At 51.5% G+C, this 19,459-nt stretch overlaps 1 protein-coding gene across 3 annotated transcripts in view; it reads right to left on the reverse strand.

The window, feature by feature from the left end:
• The window catches only part of GMIP (GEM interacting protein), a 118,761-nt gene that overhangs the window by 45,761 nt on the left and 53,541 nt on the right, over window positions 1-19,459 (reverse strand). For all 3 annotated transcript variants that reach the window (XM_015427759.1, XM_015427758.1, XM_015427760.1), the window contains exons 4-10: window positions 17,006-17,081; window positions 16,796-16,859; window positions 14,616-14,741; window positions 11,800-11,864; window positions 8,782-8,892; window positions 6,533-6,613; window positions 4,152-4,328 (exon numbers count right to left, since the gene is read on the reverse strand). In XM_015427759.1, coding sequence (XP_015283245.1) covers window positions 4,152-4,328; window positions 6,533-6,613; window positions 8,782-8,892; window positions 11,800-11,864; window positions 14,616-14,741; window positions 16,796-16,859; window positions 17,006-17,081 — 700 coding nt within the window. The remainder of the gene's footprint in view (window positions 1-4,151; window positions 4,329-6,532; window positions 6,614-8,781; window positions 8,893-11,799; window positions 11,865-14,615; window positions 14,742-16,795; window positions 16,860-17,005; window positions 17,082-19,459) is intronic.

The following is a 19,459-nucleotide window of genomic DNA, read 5'->3' on the forward strand; positions in this document are numbered from 1 at the left end:
CGCGGCCGCTCCTTCCTCCCCGCCCGCCCGCCTTCCTTTCTTTCTCCCGGACTCCCTCTGCGAAGGCAAAGCCGGTGGGGCGTGAGAAGGGGGGAGGGGGCGCAGGCCCGTGGCGGGCAGGCCGCAGCAGTGGTGGCGGCGGGGCCCCGGCCGAGGCCCAGGGAATGCCCCCCCCTCCTCCTCCTCGCTTCGGGAGACCGAGTCCGCCTCGCGGGCAGGTCCAGCCTCCGGGGTCGCCTCTTTCGGCGGCGGCGTGCAGGGTGAGTCGCTCGAGTCCCGCCTCAGTTTTCTCTGGCAGGACCGCCCCCCCCAAACCACCACCGAAAAGAGCAATTTTGGGGTCTCCCTCGAAAGATCTCGTGCGCTTCGGCCGAGGGACGGGCGGCCCTGCCTCGAGAAGTCTGCCAAGGGCGAAGTTTGTTTATTTGTTGTTGTTGTTGGGCGTGTTTGTCTTGAGCCTCCCTCTCCACCCGTGCTGCCTCTAAGCTGTGGGGTCTTGTGAGCCAAAATTCCACTTTGTGAGTGGCTGGCATTAAAGTTGTGAGCGAGCGAGTTGTGATTGGGCTGCTGCTTAAAATGAGTTTGTTCTGGAGCGACAGGCTGGCCACCGCCAAGGCAGGAAGGGCTGTGGCCGGAGCCGGGACCCTGATAGTCAGGGCCAGAGAAGGGGGGGGAGGGCATCTTGCCACTCCCAGTGATGTGTGTGCGGCGCGCGCGCGCGCACTCCAGCCCTCCCCTTTCCCCAGGGCCTCCTCACTAGGAGGGCTTTAGCTACAGCCCTGCAGACAAATCTCCTTGGATCTCCCAAAGTCCTGGTGCCACAACCAAGGTTTGCCACCCATCTTGCCTCAGTTGGCAGGAGAATCTGAACCTCTGAAGATGATCGGGATGAAGAGTTGGAAGAGTTGATTTGATATCTCGCTTTTCTCTACCCCGAGGAGTCTCAAAGCAGCTTACGATCACCTTCCCTTCCTCTCCCCACAACAGGCACCTTGTGAGGTAGGTGAGGCAGAGAGTTCTGAGAGAACTGTGACTGGCCCAAGGTTACCCAGCAGGCTTCACATGGAGGAGGAGTGGAGAATCAAACCCGGTTCTCTAGACTAGAGTCTGCTGCTCCTAACCCCTGCACCTCACTGGCTCTAGGGCTGTAGTGGCTTACAATTGCCTTCCCTTCCTCTCCCCACAACAGATACCCTGTGAGGTAGGTGGGGCCAAGAGAGGTCAGAGAGAACTGCTCTTGAGAGGACAGCTCTGAAAGGACCGTGACTAGCCCAAGGTCACCCAGCAGGCTTCATGTGGAGGAGGAGTGGGGAGTCAAACCCGGTTTTCCAGATTAGAGTCCGCTGCTCTTAACCACTACACCATGCTGGCTCTCAATGAGTGGTTTCATGTGGGGTGGTGTTCAAGGTCTTTAAATCTCTTTTTGGGTACCTCTTCCCCACTCCCCCCAAATGTCATTGATTGCTACCATAGCTATTATTTATTTATTTATATATTTGGAATCTACACCTTGGCGGTGGTGGTGGAGAGCGCCATCAACCCCATAGGGATTTCAAGGCAAGAGACTTCAGAGGTGGTTTGTCATTGCCTGCCTCTCCTTACCCACCTTGAACCTTCTTGGTGGTCTCCAATCTAAATACTGACCAGGGCTGACCCTGCTTAGCTTCTGAGATCTGACACGATCAGGCTAGCCTGGGCCATCCAGTTGAGGGCAAAATCCATCTCTTGCCTTTTACCAGTCCCCACATAAAATCAAAAATGAGGAAACAATCCAATGAATCAATAATACGTTTTAAAAATCACCAACCACCAGGGGTCGATTCTGGGGGAATCGCGGGTGATCGCCGTTCCCCCGAGTGAGGTGCAGGGGGCGGGGCACATGACGAAGCCCCGCCCCCTGCTTCCGGTCGGGGTAAAATGGCGATTTGACGCACCCTGTAAGTGCTCAGGGTGGACGGGTGTTCCTTAAAGCAGTTTGGACTGTATTTTGGTCCAACGCGGCTTCCCCCAGGCAGGGGAAATGACTGGCAGGCATCAAGACCCAAGAGAGAGTTGAGATTGGTGTGATCAAGTCTTGGAAGAGGCTTGTATTACACTTTGATCCCCTCTCCCGAAGCAGGCGAGCGCATTCAGGGGGTGTGGCCTCATGACACACTTCCGGTGATGTCAGGGGGTGTGGCATAAGCTAGTGAGTTATGCTAATGAGTTCCCCTAGCTCTTTTTCTACAAAACAACCCCTGCCAACCGCTAATGAAAACCAACCGGCTTCTAAAATCACAGCAGGATAGCCAACAATAACCATACAAATCACCACCAAATACTGAAAAACAAAACAAGAAACACAACCCCCTAAAACCAAAAGCCTTGGGAAACAAAAATGTTAGTACTTGGATAGGCACCTCAATCTAAAATAACCAGATGACAAATAAACAGCTTGTAGAAGAAGGAATGCCACCACCATGGGGCCAACACAGAAAAGGCCCTGTCTCTGTTAAGCAAGCCACCTTACCTCTGAAGCCAGGGGCTTTCAGCGAAGGTCTCTACAGAAAACCTTAAATTGTCAAGGTGGCAGCTGGAGATCTCCCAAAATTATTACTGATCTCCAGATGACAGAGATCAGTTCCCCTTGGAGAAAATGGCTGCTTTGGAGGGTAGACTCTATGCAACTGTACCCCAGTGCGATGCCTCCACAAGCTTCACCCCCAAATCTCCAGGAATTTCCCAGCCTGGAGCTGGCAACCCAACACAGGCACAAGTAGTTCTTAAAGTACCCTCATCCTAGATTGTTCAGGGCTTTAAAGGTCACAGCTTGCACTTTGGAATAATGCCTAATAATAAATGGGACCCTCCATGTAGTTCTTTTAGAACTGATGGTGAGTCAGACGACCACCCTGCTATATCAAATGCAGCAATTTCTGAACATCTCCATAGAGGCCTGGGGTGTGATGCTGAAGGTCCTAACTCACTACTTCCTTCAAGGATCCACACATGTGCAGGGCCAACTGCGAGAAGCTTTCAGCACCATGGATTTTGGTAAACTGCATCATCACCTCTTTTGGGGGGTAACAGAGGTCATTTCGGGGGGGATCGCGGGGGATCGCAGTTCCCCCACTGCCAGGCCCAACCTCTCTGCCACCAATCAGCTGGCTGGCAGGGGGGGATTACCTCATTTCAGCGAAGTGCCTACGTGAGACTTCAACATGACCCAGAAGTGACGTAGGCAGGGGTCATTTCCTGCAGGAGCGCACAGGAGCGGAGCAACGGCAGTAAAGAGCCCAGGGGGGCGGGCACATGCAACAAGCCCCGCCCCCTGCTCCCAGCAGCCCTCAGTCAGAGCAAGAAGCAGCCAGGTGAGTTGCAGAGCTCCCCCCGGCCCAAACCAGTCCAGTGGCACCTTTAAGTCCAAGTTTTATTCACGTACAAGCTCTCCCGCCTCTGCGAGGACAGATCTGCACTCCCCCCCCCCCAATAGCTAGCAATCCAAAACAGCCCAGTGGAGCCTGAGCAGTGGGTGTTGCCTTCTGACCAGAGGTCCTTTTGGGGGGATCGCGGGGGATTGCAGTTCCCCCGGGTGAGGTTCGGGGGCAGGGCACATGACGAAGCCACGCCCCCCGCTTCCGGCCGCCCCGCTTCCGGCCCTCATTCAGCCAGGAGGAGGCAGGAGAAGAGGGAGGATAAGTTGCTTCCTTCCTGCCTCTCCCCACCCCTACCTGCCTGGGGCCAGGGAGGGCCTTCGCGGGGCTTCCTTGCACTCCTGCTGGCCTTGCAGGTCCACCGCCGGGCCCCTCATGGGGCTCGGCAGTGGAGCTGCAAGGCCGGCGGTGGCGGCCGGGACCATTGGGGGCGGGGTGTGTGGCCTTATAACACACTTCCGGTGATGTCAGGGGGTGTGGCATATGCTAATGAGTTATGCTAATGAGTTCCCCTAGCTCTTTTTCTACGAAACGACCCCTGGGGGGTAAGCTCTCTCTGCCAGCCAGCTGATTGTTGGCAAGGCGGTGGGCCCTGGGGCAAATGCTGCCACCCCCTCTGGGCCCCTGGACCACAAGGGTTTGAACTCCACAAATCCAAGGTCTACCTGAGAGACCAAATCCTGCCCCCCACACACCAGAAGGCTCGACAGCAGAGCTTTCGGCATCTCAAGCGCATACCTTCAACTGCACCTCCTCTCGATAGCGACGCCGTTTCTCCAGTTGCTTGTTGCCGCTCCCTGCAGTGCCCTGGCACTCTTCTTCCGCTCTGGCGCTCAGCACTTTGGCCTTCTCCAGATCTTCGCAGCGCTGGAAGTAATGCTGGCGGGACTTGCGCATGGAGGACAAGGAGTCATTCTGCAAGGGGAGGAGGAGCCGCCATTGAGAGCCAGTTGTGGCTCTCAATGGCTTTGCTTGCCCTGGTCCTACGCAGCTTTGTCCTGAACTAGGTTTCCTATTTACCAAAGGAGATGGTTTATGGACTAAACCAAAAACTGCCAATGACTTTGGGTACTTTTGAAAAAGTGGGTCCACTCTGTGAAATGCATGGCTGGGTAATAGGGCTGCCAACCTCTAGGTGGGGGCTGGAGAGCTCCTGGGACTACACTTGATCTCCAGACTACACAGATCAGTTCCCTGGAAGAAATTGGCTGCTTCGGGGAATTGGAGTCTTTGGCATTATACCCCTTTGAGGTCCCTCCCCTCCCAAACCCCATCCTCCCCTGGCTCTGCTCCCAAATATCCAGGAATTTCCCATCCCAGAACTGACAATCCTAACCATGGATCAGCGATAGAGCATCAGTGCTGCATGCAGAAGGCCACAGATTTAACCCCTCAATTAAAAGGATCGATTTGGAGGTAGGGTTGCCAGGTCCCCTGGGGGGGCTGGTTGCCCACTTGTTGGGCCCTTTATCCGCTTGGGGGATACCCCACTTGGGATCCGGCCGCTTGGGGGAACCCCACTGCCAAAGTGCCGAGATCATGGCAACGTGCCCAGCGTGATGACATCACCCGGAGGTGACGTCATCGTGCTGGGCATGTTGCGGGGGGGGGGATGCTCTATCATTTGAGGGAAAACTCTATGTTTCCCCCTCAAATGATAGTGGTCCCACCCAGGGGTCATTTCCTGCAGGGCGCACAGGAGCGGAGCTCCGGCAGTAATGAGCCCAGGGGGCAGGCACATGCAACAAGCCCCACCCCCTGCTCCCACCAGCCCTCAGTCAGAGCAAGAAGCAGCCAGGTAAATTGCAGAGCTCCCCCACCCCGCCCCCCGGTCCAAAACAGTCCAGTGGCACCTTTAAGACCAGGTTTTATTCAGGTAGAAGCTCTCCCTCCTCTGCGAGGACAGATCTGCACGTCCCCCCCCCAATAGCTAGCAATCCAAAACAGTCCAGTGGAGCCTGAGCGGTGGGTGTTGCCTTCTGACACACTCCCGGTGATGTCAGGGGGTGTGGCATATGGAAATAAGTTATGCTAATGAGCTATACTAATGAGCTCCTGCACCTGCACCTCTTTTTCTACGAAATGACCCCTGGTCCCACCCCCAACGTGCCCAATGCGATGATGTCACTTCCGGGTGACATCATTGTGCATCAATGAAGTCCTGGAGAGGGGCCAGCAGAGGTCATTTCGGGGGGGATCGCGGGGGATCGCAGTTCCCCCAGGTGAGGTATGGGGGCACATGATGAAGCCCTGCCCCCTGCTTCCGGCCGCCCCGCTTCTGGCCCTCATTCCGCCACGGGGAGGCAGGAGAAGAGGGAGGGTAAGTTGCTTCCTCCCTGCCTCTCCCCACCCCTGCCTGCCTGGGGCCAGGAAGGACCTTCGCGGGGCTTCCTTGCACTCCCGCCGGCCTTGCAGGTCCACCGCCGGGCCCCTCATGGGGCTCGGCAGTGGAGCTGCAAGGCCAGCGGGGGCAGCCGGGACCGTTGGGGGCGGGGTGTGTGGCCTTATGACACACTTTCGGTGATGTCAGTGGGTGTGGCATATGCTAATGAGTTCCCCTAGCTCTTTTTCTACGAAATGACCCCTGGGGGCCAGGACTCCTTCACCACAGCTAAAGATAGGACCTGGCAACCCTATTTGGAGGTGATATGAAAGACCTGAGACTAGGGTTGCCAATCCCCAGTTGGAGGCAGGGGATCCCCTGGTTTGGAGGCCCTCCCCCCCGCTTCAAGGTTATCAGAAAGTGGGGGGGGGAATGCCCACTGGGCGCTCCATTATACCCTATGGAGACCGATCCTCATAGGGTATAATGGAGAATCAATCCATGGGTATCTGGGACTCTGGGGCCCCTGTTTTTTGAGGTAGAGGCTTGTTGACAATAATGTACAGAAAGCATTTTCTTTGCAAGTCTGGCTGACTGCCTGATTTGTGGGTCAGACTCTTACAGCTGTTTTCTTTACATTTGTTCTCTGACTTCGTATAAGGCAGATTCTTGTGTTCACGGTGACTCCTGCAATGTTATCCTTTTAAATCAACACTTGAAAACAGCTGCATGCCCTGTGACTAGGAAGAAAAACTGTAGCCTCTGCTTTCTCTCCCCCTCTTAGGTGAGTTCTTACCATCCTTTTCTGCTCCTTCTGCCACTGATCTTTGAATTCCTTCCTCCACTTCTCAATCTCATTCCTCTTGGCCCAAAGAGGCTGCAAGGCAAGAACAAAGGTGGTGGTGGTGGTGGTGAAATGGAGTCCCCAGAAACTCCCTCCAGTATTTACAAAGCCAATGAAGTCCCTAGGCTTGGAGGACACACGAGAGGTTGTGGCGTAAGGGTGGCTGTGGGTGGGAAAATCACATGTGGCTTGGGAGGTGGGATCCACTCCAGGTGTGATTGTTCTGGAGCTATTAACAAGAACTTCAGGACAATGCAATACACCAGGTAAACTTTGGCCTTGGGTAGAGAGGCTGCACAGAGAAATAGACTTTTCAGGTGAAGCTTTTTGGGGGTGGAGATTGGATCGCCTTGAAAAAAATCTCCATCACTACACAAAAGGGTTTTCTTGCCCCCCCCTCGCCTCTGTCCACCCACCTCAAATGTTTACTAGCCAGAAATGGTAGGACCAGGCCACTCACAAACGCTCTATCCACCATGCGCTTGGATGCATGGAACTGACATATTCCGCCCCATTACATTTAATGGGTACAGACACACGACATGAAGACTATTAATATACTTTTATTGGCCACTGTGCCAGCGGGGCAGGAGAAAGAGAGGTTTCTGAGTAGAATGTCCACCAGCTATTTGATTTGTTAGAGGAATGAACTGCTAAGCATTCTGTGTCGGTATCGTACCAGCAGTGATTCCGGCTGACCAAAACTCCCAAGCCAAATGTGAACTTTTGTGGAAAGAATGCTTTTGCCGCTGAGATACATGCTGGATCCTTTCCACGTACTGCTAGAGCGGCGGACTCTAATCTGGAGAACCAGGTTTGATTCCCCACTCCTCCATGTAAGAGAGCCAGTTTGGTGTAGTGGTTAAGTGCACGGACTCTAATCTGGGAGAACCGGGTTTGATTCCCCACTCCTCCACTTGCACCTGCTGATGTGACCTTGGGTCAGTCACAAGCTCTGGCACAGCTGTCCTTGAAAAAGAGCAGTTTGTGTCAGAGCTCTCTCAGCCCCACCCACCTCACAGGGTGTTTGTTGTGGGGAGGGGAAGGGAAAGGCGTTTGTAAGCCACTATGAGACTCCAAGTGAAGGGCGGGGTATAAATCCAATCTCTTCTTCTTCTAAAGACAGCTGGGTGACCTTGGATCAGTCACAGTTCTCTCAGAGCTCTCTCAGCCCCACCTACCTCACAGGGAATCTGCTGTGAGGAGTGGAAGGGAATTTGTAAGCCACGCTGAGATGCCTTCAGGTAGTGAAGGGCGGGGTACAAAACCAACTCTTCTTCTTCTACGTTTAGAGACCTAGGGGGCTTTTACACACACCGAATGATGCACTTTCAATGCACTTTCGCAGACGTTCACAAGCACATTTTGCCATTTCACATGGTAAAAGCCAGGTGCAGAGTGCATTGGAAGTGGATTGAAAGTGCACCATTCAGTAAAGCTTTCTTACTGGCCAAGAGTAGTACATGACTGCTGTACTCCAGAGTGACCACCCTTCTGTATGGTGCTGGCTCATGTCAGGCTTCCTATGTTCTTCCCATCATTTTATAAATGGAAGCGATAATAGCATAACGGGGAGAGGTGTGGATGGTTTGATGCCCGTGTTGTACTTTCTTTAAGGCCACACCCACATGGCACCACTGCACTATCAGAAGGTGCCTCAAGGAAGTGGTACTCACTAGTGTGTGGGATTACAACTACAGCTGACGAGTTTTGGAACGTATTGTCTTGCTACCCTCCGCAGTTTCAATTAGCTGCAGTTACCAATGGGCAATACTTGTGTCGCTCCCGCATGGGAGGTGCGGTGTGTCGGCACATCTCACCGTCGAAAACTCATCTGCGCAGAAACGACATAATATAGATATGTGCAGCTGCTTAAGTTCCGTGCGCCTTGGTGTTTAGTCATGCTGCCCACATGACCATGGAAATGTCTTCAGACAGCGCTGGCTCTTCGGCTTTGAAAGGGAGATGAGCACCGCAACCCTAGTCAGATTCGACTGGCTTTCGAGCAAGGGAACCTTTACCTTTACCTTTTTTAAGTTCCTTGCTGCTCTCCATCCAACACATCCCAGAGTTTCTTCTCCTCCTTTCCCTAGCCACCCAAAATGCAAGGGCAAAAATGGCAGAAAATGCTGTGGCAGTGATCATTTTAGGCCCAAGATATTTTAGCAGGCTGTCCTTCCAGCAAGCCAGAAATGCCGTACCTTGTAGTATTCTTTCATCTGCAGAGTTCCCGCCGTGTCAATGGCTAGATTCCCTGCCTTTATGTCATGCTCCATAACCATAGTGTATAGGGCCTGCAGGGGCATACAGCCCTGGGGAAAAACAAAGAGCAGAGAGCCAGCGTTACCAACTAACAAGATTATTCTGTTTGGAACAAGGACACTGGGGTTCAAATCTCAGTTCATTGAGTTTCATTCTTTCAGACACACCAACCGAGTACATTTCATTATCGTCAACTAGCCTGATACTCGTGCTTCACTACGATACTTAAATTCCGTAAATCCAGTTATAATACTGACGATGTGAGGTTTGAAATGTGACATTTGTTGTAGGAATTCTAATAGAGAAGACTGTAGTGTAAAAAATGAAGTGAGACATATGTACTTTATTTTTCTTCCTCAACTGAAGGACCTCTCTGTAGACCACATGGGTGGTTCTGCGCTCAGGTGCTAGGATCACCAGGCTGCTTGATGAGCTCACTCTGGAGCAGGCCACATAGAACTGTCCGTTTAAGAAGCGGTCGTCTGTTAAATCAACTCCTGCCACCTTTCACTAAAGCGATGGCCTCTCTACTTGTGTTCCTGGATTGTTTTGCTCATATGGAGACTGTGTTGTTCTGAGCATCTCAGGGTAATCTTGCTAGAACTTGGCCTGCACAGCTCAGTGCACCGTAGGAGTAAGGTAAAGGTAAAGGTTTCCCTTGCTCAAAAGCCAGTCGAATCTGACTCTAGGGATGCGATGCTCATCTCTGTTTCCTAGCCGAAGAGCCAGCGCTGTCTGAAGACGTTTCCGTGGTCATGTGGCCGGCATGACTAAACACCGAGGCGCACGGAACGCTGTTACCTTCCCACCAAAGTGGTACCTATTTATATACTTGCAGTTTCTTGCTTTCGAACTGCTAGGTTGGCAGGAGCTGGGCCCAGAGATGGGAGCTCACTCCGTCATGTGGCACTCGGGTCTTGAACTGCTGAACTACCAACCTTCCGGTCTGCAGTTCAACATCTTAACCACTTGAGCCACCGCAGCCTTACCGCAGGAGTACTATGTGCAAATGTCTTTGCTGCATTCGTAAGTTGCCTCCTCCTTGTAGCGTTGGTGTATCTGGCTCAACGTTTGCCAGGAGCTTTCTTGGGGGCAGTAAGAGGTGAGAGGTGTGAGGGGGAGCTGGTATGAGGGAGTGGTGATGTGGTGGACATTACTTCAGGTTCATGAGGGAGGCACGCATCGAAATGGCTCCTAGAAATGTCTTTTACTATCTCCCCATAAACATTAATTAACTCAATTGCCACGCTTGCTTTTTTGAAAAATGTCTATTCAGGAGTCTTGAATCGCCGATTTCTGTAACTGTCCGCAACTGTCTGCAGTCTCTTCTAACTGTGTTTTTACCTCAGAACATTGAGATCCACAGCTGAGCAATCAGAAGGAGGTGGGTGCAAGCAGGCAGGTTTTACCTCAGAACTCTGAACTACACAGTTGACCAATTTGGGGGGGGGGGCAGCCTGTCAGGCACATGGAAAACAATTGGGGGAACACATTTCCCCCCCCCTTTTACTCCCTTAGGGGTCATGTTTCTCAGAAACCTCTTTATGGGGGGGTTGACGTCATGGTAGGAATGCACTCCCCTTATTTTGGGTTTCTTGGTGCAGGGGTTTGGCCTGGGCATTGTTGTACGCACATGGTTCAGCATTGAATTTGGGGGGGAGGGCATACCCCCCCTTTTTTTTTACAAAAATGCTTCCTATTTATGTTACATTTAAGAAGTGGGACATAGCTACATATTCAAAACACCATCCGAGCAATCAGGTATTAAGCAAGTTCATATGAACCAGTTTTCTAGAACACACATTGTAAGAAGTTAAATGACCTAATAAAGGAAACCACTTTCCTACCATAGTGGGTGGGAGTGTGGGTGGGAGTCCTACCACTCCCATAGTGGGTGGGAGTGTGGCTAAAGCCAATGGTGACGCTGTGCCAGTAGCATCGCTAAGGTGATCCCGCTGGGGTGGCGTCCCTGATGGATTAAAGTACCCTGGCCCTGCTCCTACACCTGACAAACACCTGCCTGTGTGGTGTAATGGGGGGGATTGTGTTTAAAGGCATTGGGGAGGCTGGGCCAGCACTAGCGCTAAGGCAATCCTGCTAAGCAAACCTCGACGGCTGTAAGCAGCCCACCTCCTCTCCTATACCTGACAGGTTTTTCGTTGGGTTTTTTTTGTCTTCTCAGGCAGGGGAGAACTGATTCTGCCCAAGTACCTTCAAGTGCATCATTGCCAATGAGACACATATGAGAATATGACACAAGGACACAGCAGCTGCCTTTGGTTAGCACTTTATTGGAAATGACACACTGGAACACTTGCCTCCCTGTGTGGTGGGTGATCAATTCATCTTCAAATGCAGGGCTATTTTTGGGCAGGAACGCACAGGAACGGAGTTTCGTCTGGCTTCAGAGTTGGCCATGCCCACTACAGCCAAAACCTCTGTGTGGCTACAGAGGGAAGGCCTGGAGAGTGACACCCCCCCACCCGTGACTCTTGAGGCAGGGGGGCCCTGGAACGATCAGGGAGGCATTTAAATGCCTCCCCGTGCCTTCCTTGACCTGTCCAAGGGTCGGCTTGACCGGGCTCCCCACAGCCACAGGGCGCCCGGGCAAACCAAGGAAAGGCATGGGGTGTGGCCTAATATGCTAATGAGCTGCACTGTCAGGGGTGTGGCCTATTATGCTAACGAGTTCCTGCTGTTCAAATGTATTTGAAAAATGGTGCCTTTGGATGTAGTAATCCTTTCCTTCCTTCCTTCCTTCCTTCCTTCCTTCCTTCCTTCCTTCCTTCCTTCCTTCCTTCCTTTCGTCAATATATTGCCCTAGGCTAGGTCTGGAGCAGACTAACAAAGAGCCCATAGATCAAATATTGAGCAAGGTCAAAAAGTCACTCACACCGAAACAGTTTCACACAACTTGCAAGGGGAAATCTGAGACAAGAGCAGCCAGGAAACGTTACCTGCTGGTTAACGGCATTTCTGCCCATTTCGGCAATCTTCAAGATGTTCTTTGCAAACTCAACCTCTGTAAATGACACCAACAGGGGATTTGTAGAGAAAATGCATGGTAGGAGGGGAAAAAAACCCTTCTTTCTAAGTCACCCCCCAAAAATGGAGTTTTGGAAAGCAAAAGGGTAGCTCTGTAATCTTGGTGCTGGGGGGGGGCAACAGTGGGAGGGCTTCTACTGTCCTGGCCCCACTGCTGGACCTCCTGATGGCACCTGATACTTTGGGGCACTGTGTGACAGGGTGTTGGACTGGATGGGCCATTGGCCTGATCCAACATTGGCTTCTCTTATGTTCTCATAGGTCTAGTCTGTTGTAGGAAAACAGAAGTCCAGTGGGATATAAACGGGTAGCCATGGGTAGCCTACAGGGCTATTTTTGGGCAGGAACGCACAGGAATGGAGTTCCGGCTGGCTCCCGAGTTGGCCACGCCCAGCAGGAACTCATTAGCATAACAGGCCACACCCAACAGCAGGAACTCATTAGGACTGGCTACATTAGGGGTGTGTGGCCTAACATGCAAGGGAGTTCCTGCTACAAAAAAGCCCTGGGTTTTGACAACAAACAAGGTAAACAGAATAAGAAGCAAAAGGTGGGTGTGGCTGGATGACCACACTTCTGGTAACATGGGGGTGCGGCCTAATGGACTAATGAGCTGTGCTGTCAGGGGTGTGGCCTAATATGCTAATGAGTTTCTGCTGCTGGGTGTGGCCTATTATGCTAATGAGTTCCTGCTGGGCTTTTTCTACAAAAAGAGCCCTGGCATGTTGGTCTGCAGTAGAAGAGCAAGATTCGAGTCTAGTAGCACCTTAATGATCAACAAGATTTCCAGGGTAGAAGCTCCCTTCACCAGATATCTGACAAAAGCAGCTTTGGTTGCAGTCACACGTGCCAGAAAAAATGGAGGGGAAGCGAGGCTTTTCTCCCGGAGGAATTTGACCCGCAGCGGCACAATCACACCTCCCTTTGAAGCTGCGGGCGCAGTCCGTCAGTGTGTGATCAGATGAACTGCAGGTGAGTCAGGGTTTTTTTGTGCCTTTCTCCCCCCCCCATGTGCTTAAATGAGGGATCAATGAATCACACCACCGCACCAAGGGCTCCCTATGGAGTTTGCGATGATGCGTGTAATGTATCCAGTCCAGACCGCGTGGCCGGCTCGGGCTCCACGCGGTCAGAGACAAACGTAGAGCTTTGCTCCAAGAGACAATGGACTCTGTGGATCCTAGCCCGCTCCAATCAGGGGGCTAGGTTCCCGGCCGAGAGCCTATGGGACTCTCGGCCACTGTAAATAACCTATTGGGAAGTGGGGGTGTGTTTTGGGTGGCGGTTTCTCGGGGGATATAAGCCGGCCTGCGAGCTGGCCAAAGTAGTCTTGTTCCTGATCGAATAAAGTACGCTTTGCTGAAATCACTCTCCGTCTGCGTACTTTTCAATGCGCATACTGCGAAGGAGGGAAAGAACAACGGCACGGAGTCGGGAAGGCCTGATCAGACCATCCCGACACCATGAGAGTGCGCTGGAGCGATCAGGCATGGGAAAGTCCATCCGTGGCCCGTTGCAACCCATTTACTACTGGGTTTCCCCCGGTGTCTTTTGACTCCACTTCTGCGGCGGAACAGAACAGGTTGCTGACGGCAGTGGGGCGCTTCCCAGATGTTGTTGTCTGATTGCAGCCTTTAAATCTGCCCGGCATTCACACCTATGTCGGGTCTAATTGTGCGTGTGATCGCAGCCTTTGACTCTCAAAAGCTTGTGGGTGTGTAGAAAAGGCCATCGGGTTGCAGCAGCTGGCTTACGGTGACCCTGTAGGGTTTTCAAGGCAAGAGATATTGAGAGGTGGTTTGCCATTGCCTGCCTCTGCGTAGCAACCCTGGACTTCCTTGGTGATCCCCCATCCAAGTACGAACCACGGCCAACCCTGCTTAGCTTCTGAGATCTGACGAGATCAGGCTAGCCTGGGCCATCCAGGTCAGGGCCTCAAAGGCTTATACCCTATTTGTTGTTCTTTAAGGTAGGGTTGCCAAGTGTAAAGTACTTACTGGCGGGGGAGCCTTGCTGGGCTCCGGGAGCTGCCCCTGGATCTGTGTGTGCGCGCACCAGAAGTGACGTGTGATGTCGATCACGTTGAGGGTGTGGCCCCGATCGTCAGAGGGAAAACCATAGAGTTTTCCCTCTGACGAATTCCGCGGCGGCGGAAATCGGGCCTCCAAAGCGGGGGTTTACCCGCCACCCGCCCCCACTTGGCAGCCCTACTTTAAGGTGCTACCGGACTGAAATCTTGCTCATTTATTTAAATGTGAGCTTTCATAAGTCACAGCACACTTCTTCAAATATGCTGTTCCCCCCTTGTGGTCAGATTTGGGGGGAGGGGAACAGTTACACACCGGTTCTGACATAACAATTTGTAGCCCCTGTCCAGGAAGAGTGATTTTTTTTTTTTTGCTGTATAAACATGGAAAACTGTAATTTGGATGGGTCACTTGCCAGTGTTCCCTCTGAGCTGAGTTAGTGTGAGCTAGCTCACAGTATTTCAGCCTTCAGCTCACACATTTTTGCCTTAGCTCAGGAAGGAGGGCTCCAGCGCAAACTAATTGATGCAGCAGCCAAATCGCTCGCTCACAACTTGAATGCCAGTAGCTCGCAAAGTAGAATTTTTGCTCACAAGACTCCACAGCTTAGAGGGAACATTAAAGGGGTGTGTGTATGGGGGGGATGGGAATTTGGAGCAACAGTTGGCCTACTGAGAACAAAGACGGTAAATCAAGCCCACCGTAGTTGAGACGTTTGTCCACCCAGCTCAGGAGCTCCTTGACATATTTGCACCACATCTTGGCGTACTCCAGGGCTGCTTCCACGCCCCCATCACACTTGATCAGCATCTCATCAGCCTCTTCAGCTGAGGAAAGGAATGGGTGAGTTTCAGTGAGCAAAGGAGTTGGAACAGCCATCTCACTGGTGGAACCGGATCCTTATCAGAATTAGATCTTGTGAGGCAGGTGAATTGATCTCCCTTGAGAGTCAGGGTCATCATGAACCGGGAAACTTTTGGGACACTGTGCTCATTTAGCCACCATTGCATTCCAGGGGCCTTTCCACATTCTTATTTTACTCACTAATAAATTCCTGTTTTTTTCGGGAATTTTTCTGTCCAACAGGTCTGTTGTTCCCTCTGGTGGTCAACTCAATATTACATGGGTTTATGCCCTGCATATCTCCCTGTAGAATTAAACTGCAGGTTTTTTAGGCCGGACATAAACTAGTGTGATATTGAATCGACCACTAGAGGGAGCATAACACGTGTGGAACAGGTAAACCCCCTTGAAGAAACAGGAATTTGCCAGAGAGTAAAACAAGAATAACAGCGTTCCGTGCATCTTGGTGTTTAGTCATGCCGGCCACATGACCATGGAAACGTCTTCGGACAGTGCTGGCTCTTCGGCTTTGAAACGGAGATGAGCACCGCAACCCTAGAGTCGGACTCGACTGGCTTTCGAGCAAGGGAACCTTTACCTTTACCTTTTACTAAAACAAGAATGCAGAAAAGCCCCAGGAGTCCAAGTAGGATTGCCCCCCTTTTTGCCCAGCTTTTTGCCTTTGCTTTGCCTTTTTAGACACCCCCCACACTGTGAAGTTACAAGCCTTCCCTAACCCTTTTACGTATTCTGTGCTGTTCTTTGTCATAGCATTCTGCTCCCTTCTTAACGTTTAAACTTGATCCATTCAGATGTTTCAGGTATCAGTGGGTAAGAGTCGATCAATGATGCTAAAGATCAGAAAACACAGGAGGGTTTTTTCTGAGGCATGTGAGGAGCTCTGGACATGCCATTGTGGGGCCTCCAGCACTTAAAACCCAGGTTACTTCCCCCTGTCATCATTCCAATCTTCATCCATTCAATAGTGTTGTGAAAGACCGACCACTAAGCGCCTTCCTTTTCCATATGGAAACATGTTGGCAGTTGCTAGGCAACCAGAGATCGAGACTCCTCCCTAATGTTCAGAAGAAATTCCAGGTCAGCCATGTTGTGAAGCGGCTGCAGTCATGGAGATACCAGTCCAAGGCTGGGAACCAGAGAGGCCTAACTTCAGGTGGGTGTCTTGCTGGCAGAGGTCATTTGGGGGGGGGATCGCAGTTCCCCCGGGTGAGGTGCGGGGGCGGGGCACATGACGAAGCCCCGCCCCCTGCTTCCGCCCGCCCCGCTTCCGGCCCTCATTCAGCCAGGAGGAGGCAGGAGAAGAGGGAGGGTAAGTTGCTTCCTCCCTGCCTCTCCCCACCCCTGCCTGCCTGGGGCCAGGGAGGGCCTTCGCGGGGCTTCCTTGCACTCCCGCCGGCCTTGCAGGTCCACCACCGGCGGCCGGGACCGTTGGGTGTGGGGTGTGTGGCCTTATGACACACTTCCAGTGATGTCAGGGGGTGTGGCCTTATGACACACTTCTGGTGATGTCAGAGGGTGTGGCATATCCTAATGAGTTATGCTAATGAGTTCCCCTAGCTCTTTTTCTACGAAACGACCCGTGCTCGCTGGCAATGTAATGATGTCACTGGTGAGGCAGTGATGTCACTTCCAGCACAACTCAGAGGTGTTGTCATCACATCACCAGTGACACTCTAGAATTTGCCCACTGTAGAATTTGGTTTAACCATAGAGTTTTGGGCAAATGCTAGAGCATTGCTCAACATTATGATATTACTTCTGGATCACGCCGGAAGTGATGCCATGGTGTCGCCACCAACGCTGATAGACCCCCTTTGTCCCTGCAGTTTCCCCCCTCAGCCCTGCTGATTGGTGGTGGGATGAACCAGCAGGGGCGGGAGGCTGTCCTCTCTGCATTATGGTGTTGGGGTGGAGGGAAAAGGCTTATAACGAAAAGGCACGTCTGTACTCATTTTTGAACAATAGGGCAGATCCATACTCAAATTTGGTCCTTTTGTTCTACTTTCCGTGCATTTACCTGTCATGTTTGCTGGGTCTTCAGCCTCTGAATTTCCGTCACGCTCACAGGAACTTTCATCTGTCTGAGAAACAGAAGAGATGGGTGGGATTTAGGGAAAGGATTTTTTTTTTTAAGTAGTCAGCTTCAAATAATGCCCTCTCTACCCTTTCCAAAGCCTCGTTCGCTTGGTTTCACACACAGTTGTTTCATACCTGCACTGTTTCATACCTGCAGTTGTTCAGGCTGTGTGCTTGGGTCTCCAGTGCTGTTGTCCTCCATATCATCAACAAACAAATCGACTGCCCTGCAAAGAAAATTGAACCAACAGGGGAAATGACATATGAGGCTGAACAGGTGCTTCCTTTACCATGAGGCAGAGTGAGGCACCTGCCTCAGGCCGAGGATTCCGAGTACTGCTAAAGAGCGGCAGTTTTTCAGTTATGTCCTTTATTATCATGTTTTACCATGCTGTGAGAAAAGGATCATTTGCACCAAGATGTTTTAGGTCATCCTGATAAATTTATTTATTTTAATTTATTTTTATTATGGGGTCATTTCCTGCAGGAGCGCACAGGAGCGGAGCTCTGGCAGTAAAGAGCCCAAGGGGCGGGCACATGCAACAAGTCCCACCCCCTGCTCCCAGCAGCCCTCAGTCAGAGCAAGAAGCAGCCAGGTAAGCTGCAGAGCCCCCCCCCCGGCCCCCCGGTCCAAAACAGTTCAGTGGCACCTTTAAGACCAAGTTTTATTCAGGTACAAGCGCTCCCTCCTCTCTGGGAGGACAGATCTACATGTCCCCCCCCCCACTAGCTAGCAATCCAAAACAGTCCAGTGGAGCCTGAGCGGTGGGTGTTGCCTTTTGGCACACGTCCGGTGATGTCAGGGTGTGTGGCATATACAAATGAGTTATGCTAATGAGTTATGCTAATGAGCTCCTGCACCTCTTTTTCTATGAGATGACCCCTGCTTTTATTCAATTTATATTCCGCCCTTCCTGCAAGCGGGCTCAGGGCGGATCTAGGGTTGCCAAGTGAAACAATCGCCGCAGCGGGGGACTCCCGGCTCACGGCTTGTGCACGTGATATTTAAGTGTCTATAGAGTTTTCCCTCGGATGGTCGTGGCCCCACCCCCAGCGTGCCCGGCGGCGTCACATCACTTCCTGGTGATGTGCACGTGGGGGTGGGGTCCCCGGGTCCCGATCCACCACCGGTGGGGAATGGGCCTCTGGGGCGGGGGTTTCCCCGCCCCCAGGGGGGACTTGGCAAGCCTAGGCGGATCACAGTAGAATTCTAAAACACATAAATAGAAATTGCAGAATAATTAAAAACAAGATAGCATAGATTTTAAAAGAAAAAACACAAAAACGTCAGACTCCTGCAGCAATCAGTTCTCAACAACTTTCAGGCAAGGAAGGAGTAAAGTTTATTGAAACACTGAAGTAGGCAGATGGTCTTTACACCTCTCGTGTTAGAACTGGCAATAAGTGCAGGAAGCAAGCAGATATACATGATTCAAGAGGGTCCCCTGATGGCCTGGAGCCAATCACGGAATAGGTTAAAGCCTGCCAAAGCTAAGGTGTTATGTACTGTCTGGATATCATGAATCAGCTAATCCACCTCCTATGTTAAGCTTCAAGCCAGCCAAGGCTCCATCTAGCCCAAAAGCTATTGGTCGCTTCGAAACAGCGACCAATCACAAAGGAACTGTTCCCTGAGCAGGAAGAACTCTGATTCGCCTTTATCCCTGCAATCTAATTGGTTGTTATTGTACATAGTGGGAGTGGCTATATTAGCCCGGTATGTTTAAAAGGAGCCCAGCTCCCGTGTTGTGTTCTGTTCTGGTTTTTCATGCGTTTGAGTGCTTGTTCGTTGTTTCTGATTAAAGCTGAATCACTGCTGAAATCACTCCACGAGTCCTTTGTTAGCGCAATCTAACATAAGGGGTCTATTTTCCCAAGAGAAAGCTGGTGCTAGACACCAAGGCCAAACGCTCATGTTACAGAGATAAACACTGATGGCACAGAGAAAAGAAACTTAAAATTCCAGAGGCACCTCCTCACTCCATGGCAGCTAGAGGTCTAGCTGACAAAAAACAGGTCACATTTTATAGACATTATTTTCAAGCTGGTGTCATTGGGTCTCTAAGATCTTATTGGTCTGGGCCTCGTTGAGGTGGCAGGCTTCAGTTTCAGCAGGGGAGGCCAAGTTTTTTATTGGGTGCCCGCCACCTCAGCCCAAGGCCTGGTGGAACAGCTCCGCTTTACAGGCCCTGCAGAACGGTAATAAGTCCGTAATAAAGTATCATCATATTCCTAATAGCAATGAGTGTCCCAACAATGTGGATCAAAAAATCCTCAGTCCCCCAAAAACTGATGAAAATGTCCTCTCTTCGGGTTGGAACGAAAGGCTAGGAATATTCCTGGCTAGTAGCATCACAGCTTAAGTAGTAGGGGTATTTAAAATGAGATTTGTCATAGTGATCACTTGTCTGAAGTAATCAGTCGGGAAATCTGCCCTCTTTTTCGCTTTTCAAAATATGGTGACCCTATAGTAGATTTATTTTGATTCTGTTTTAAAAGGAACACTAGGGGCTTTTTCGCACTGGGTGTCTGCTCCACCTTGGCTTCTTCACTGCATCGGTTCCCTGCCCCCCCCCCAATTAATATTTACTGGTCATTGGTCTCC

The sequence above is a fragment of the Gekko japonicus genome, unplaced genomic scaffold (assembly GCF_001447785.1).
Source record: "Gekko japonicus isolate JY-2015 unplaced genomic scaffold, Gekko_japonicus_V1.1 scaffold474, whole genome shotgun sequence".
NCBI classification, from domain to species: domain Eukaryota; kingdom Metazoa; phylum Chordata; class Lepidosauria; order Squamata; family Gekkonidae; genus Gekko; species Gekko japonicus.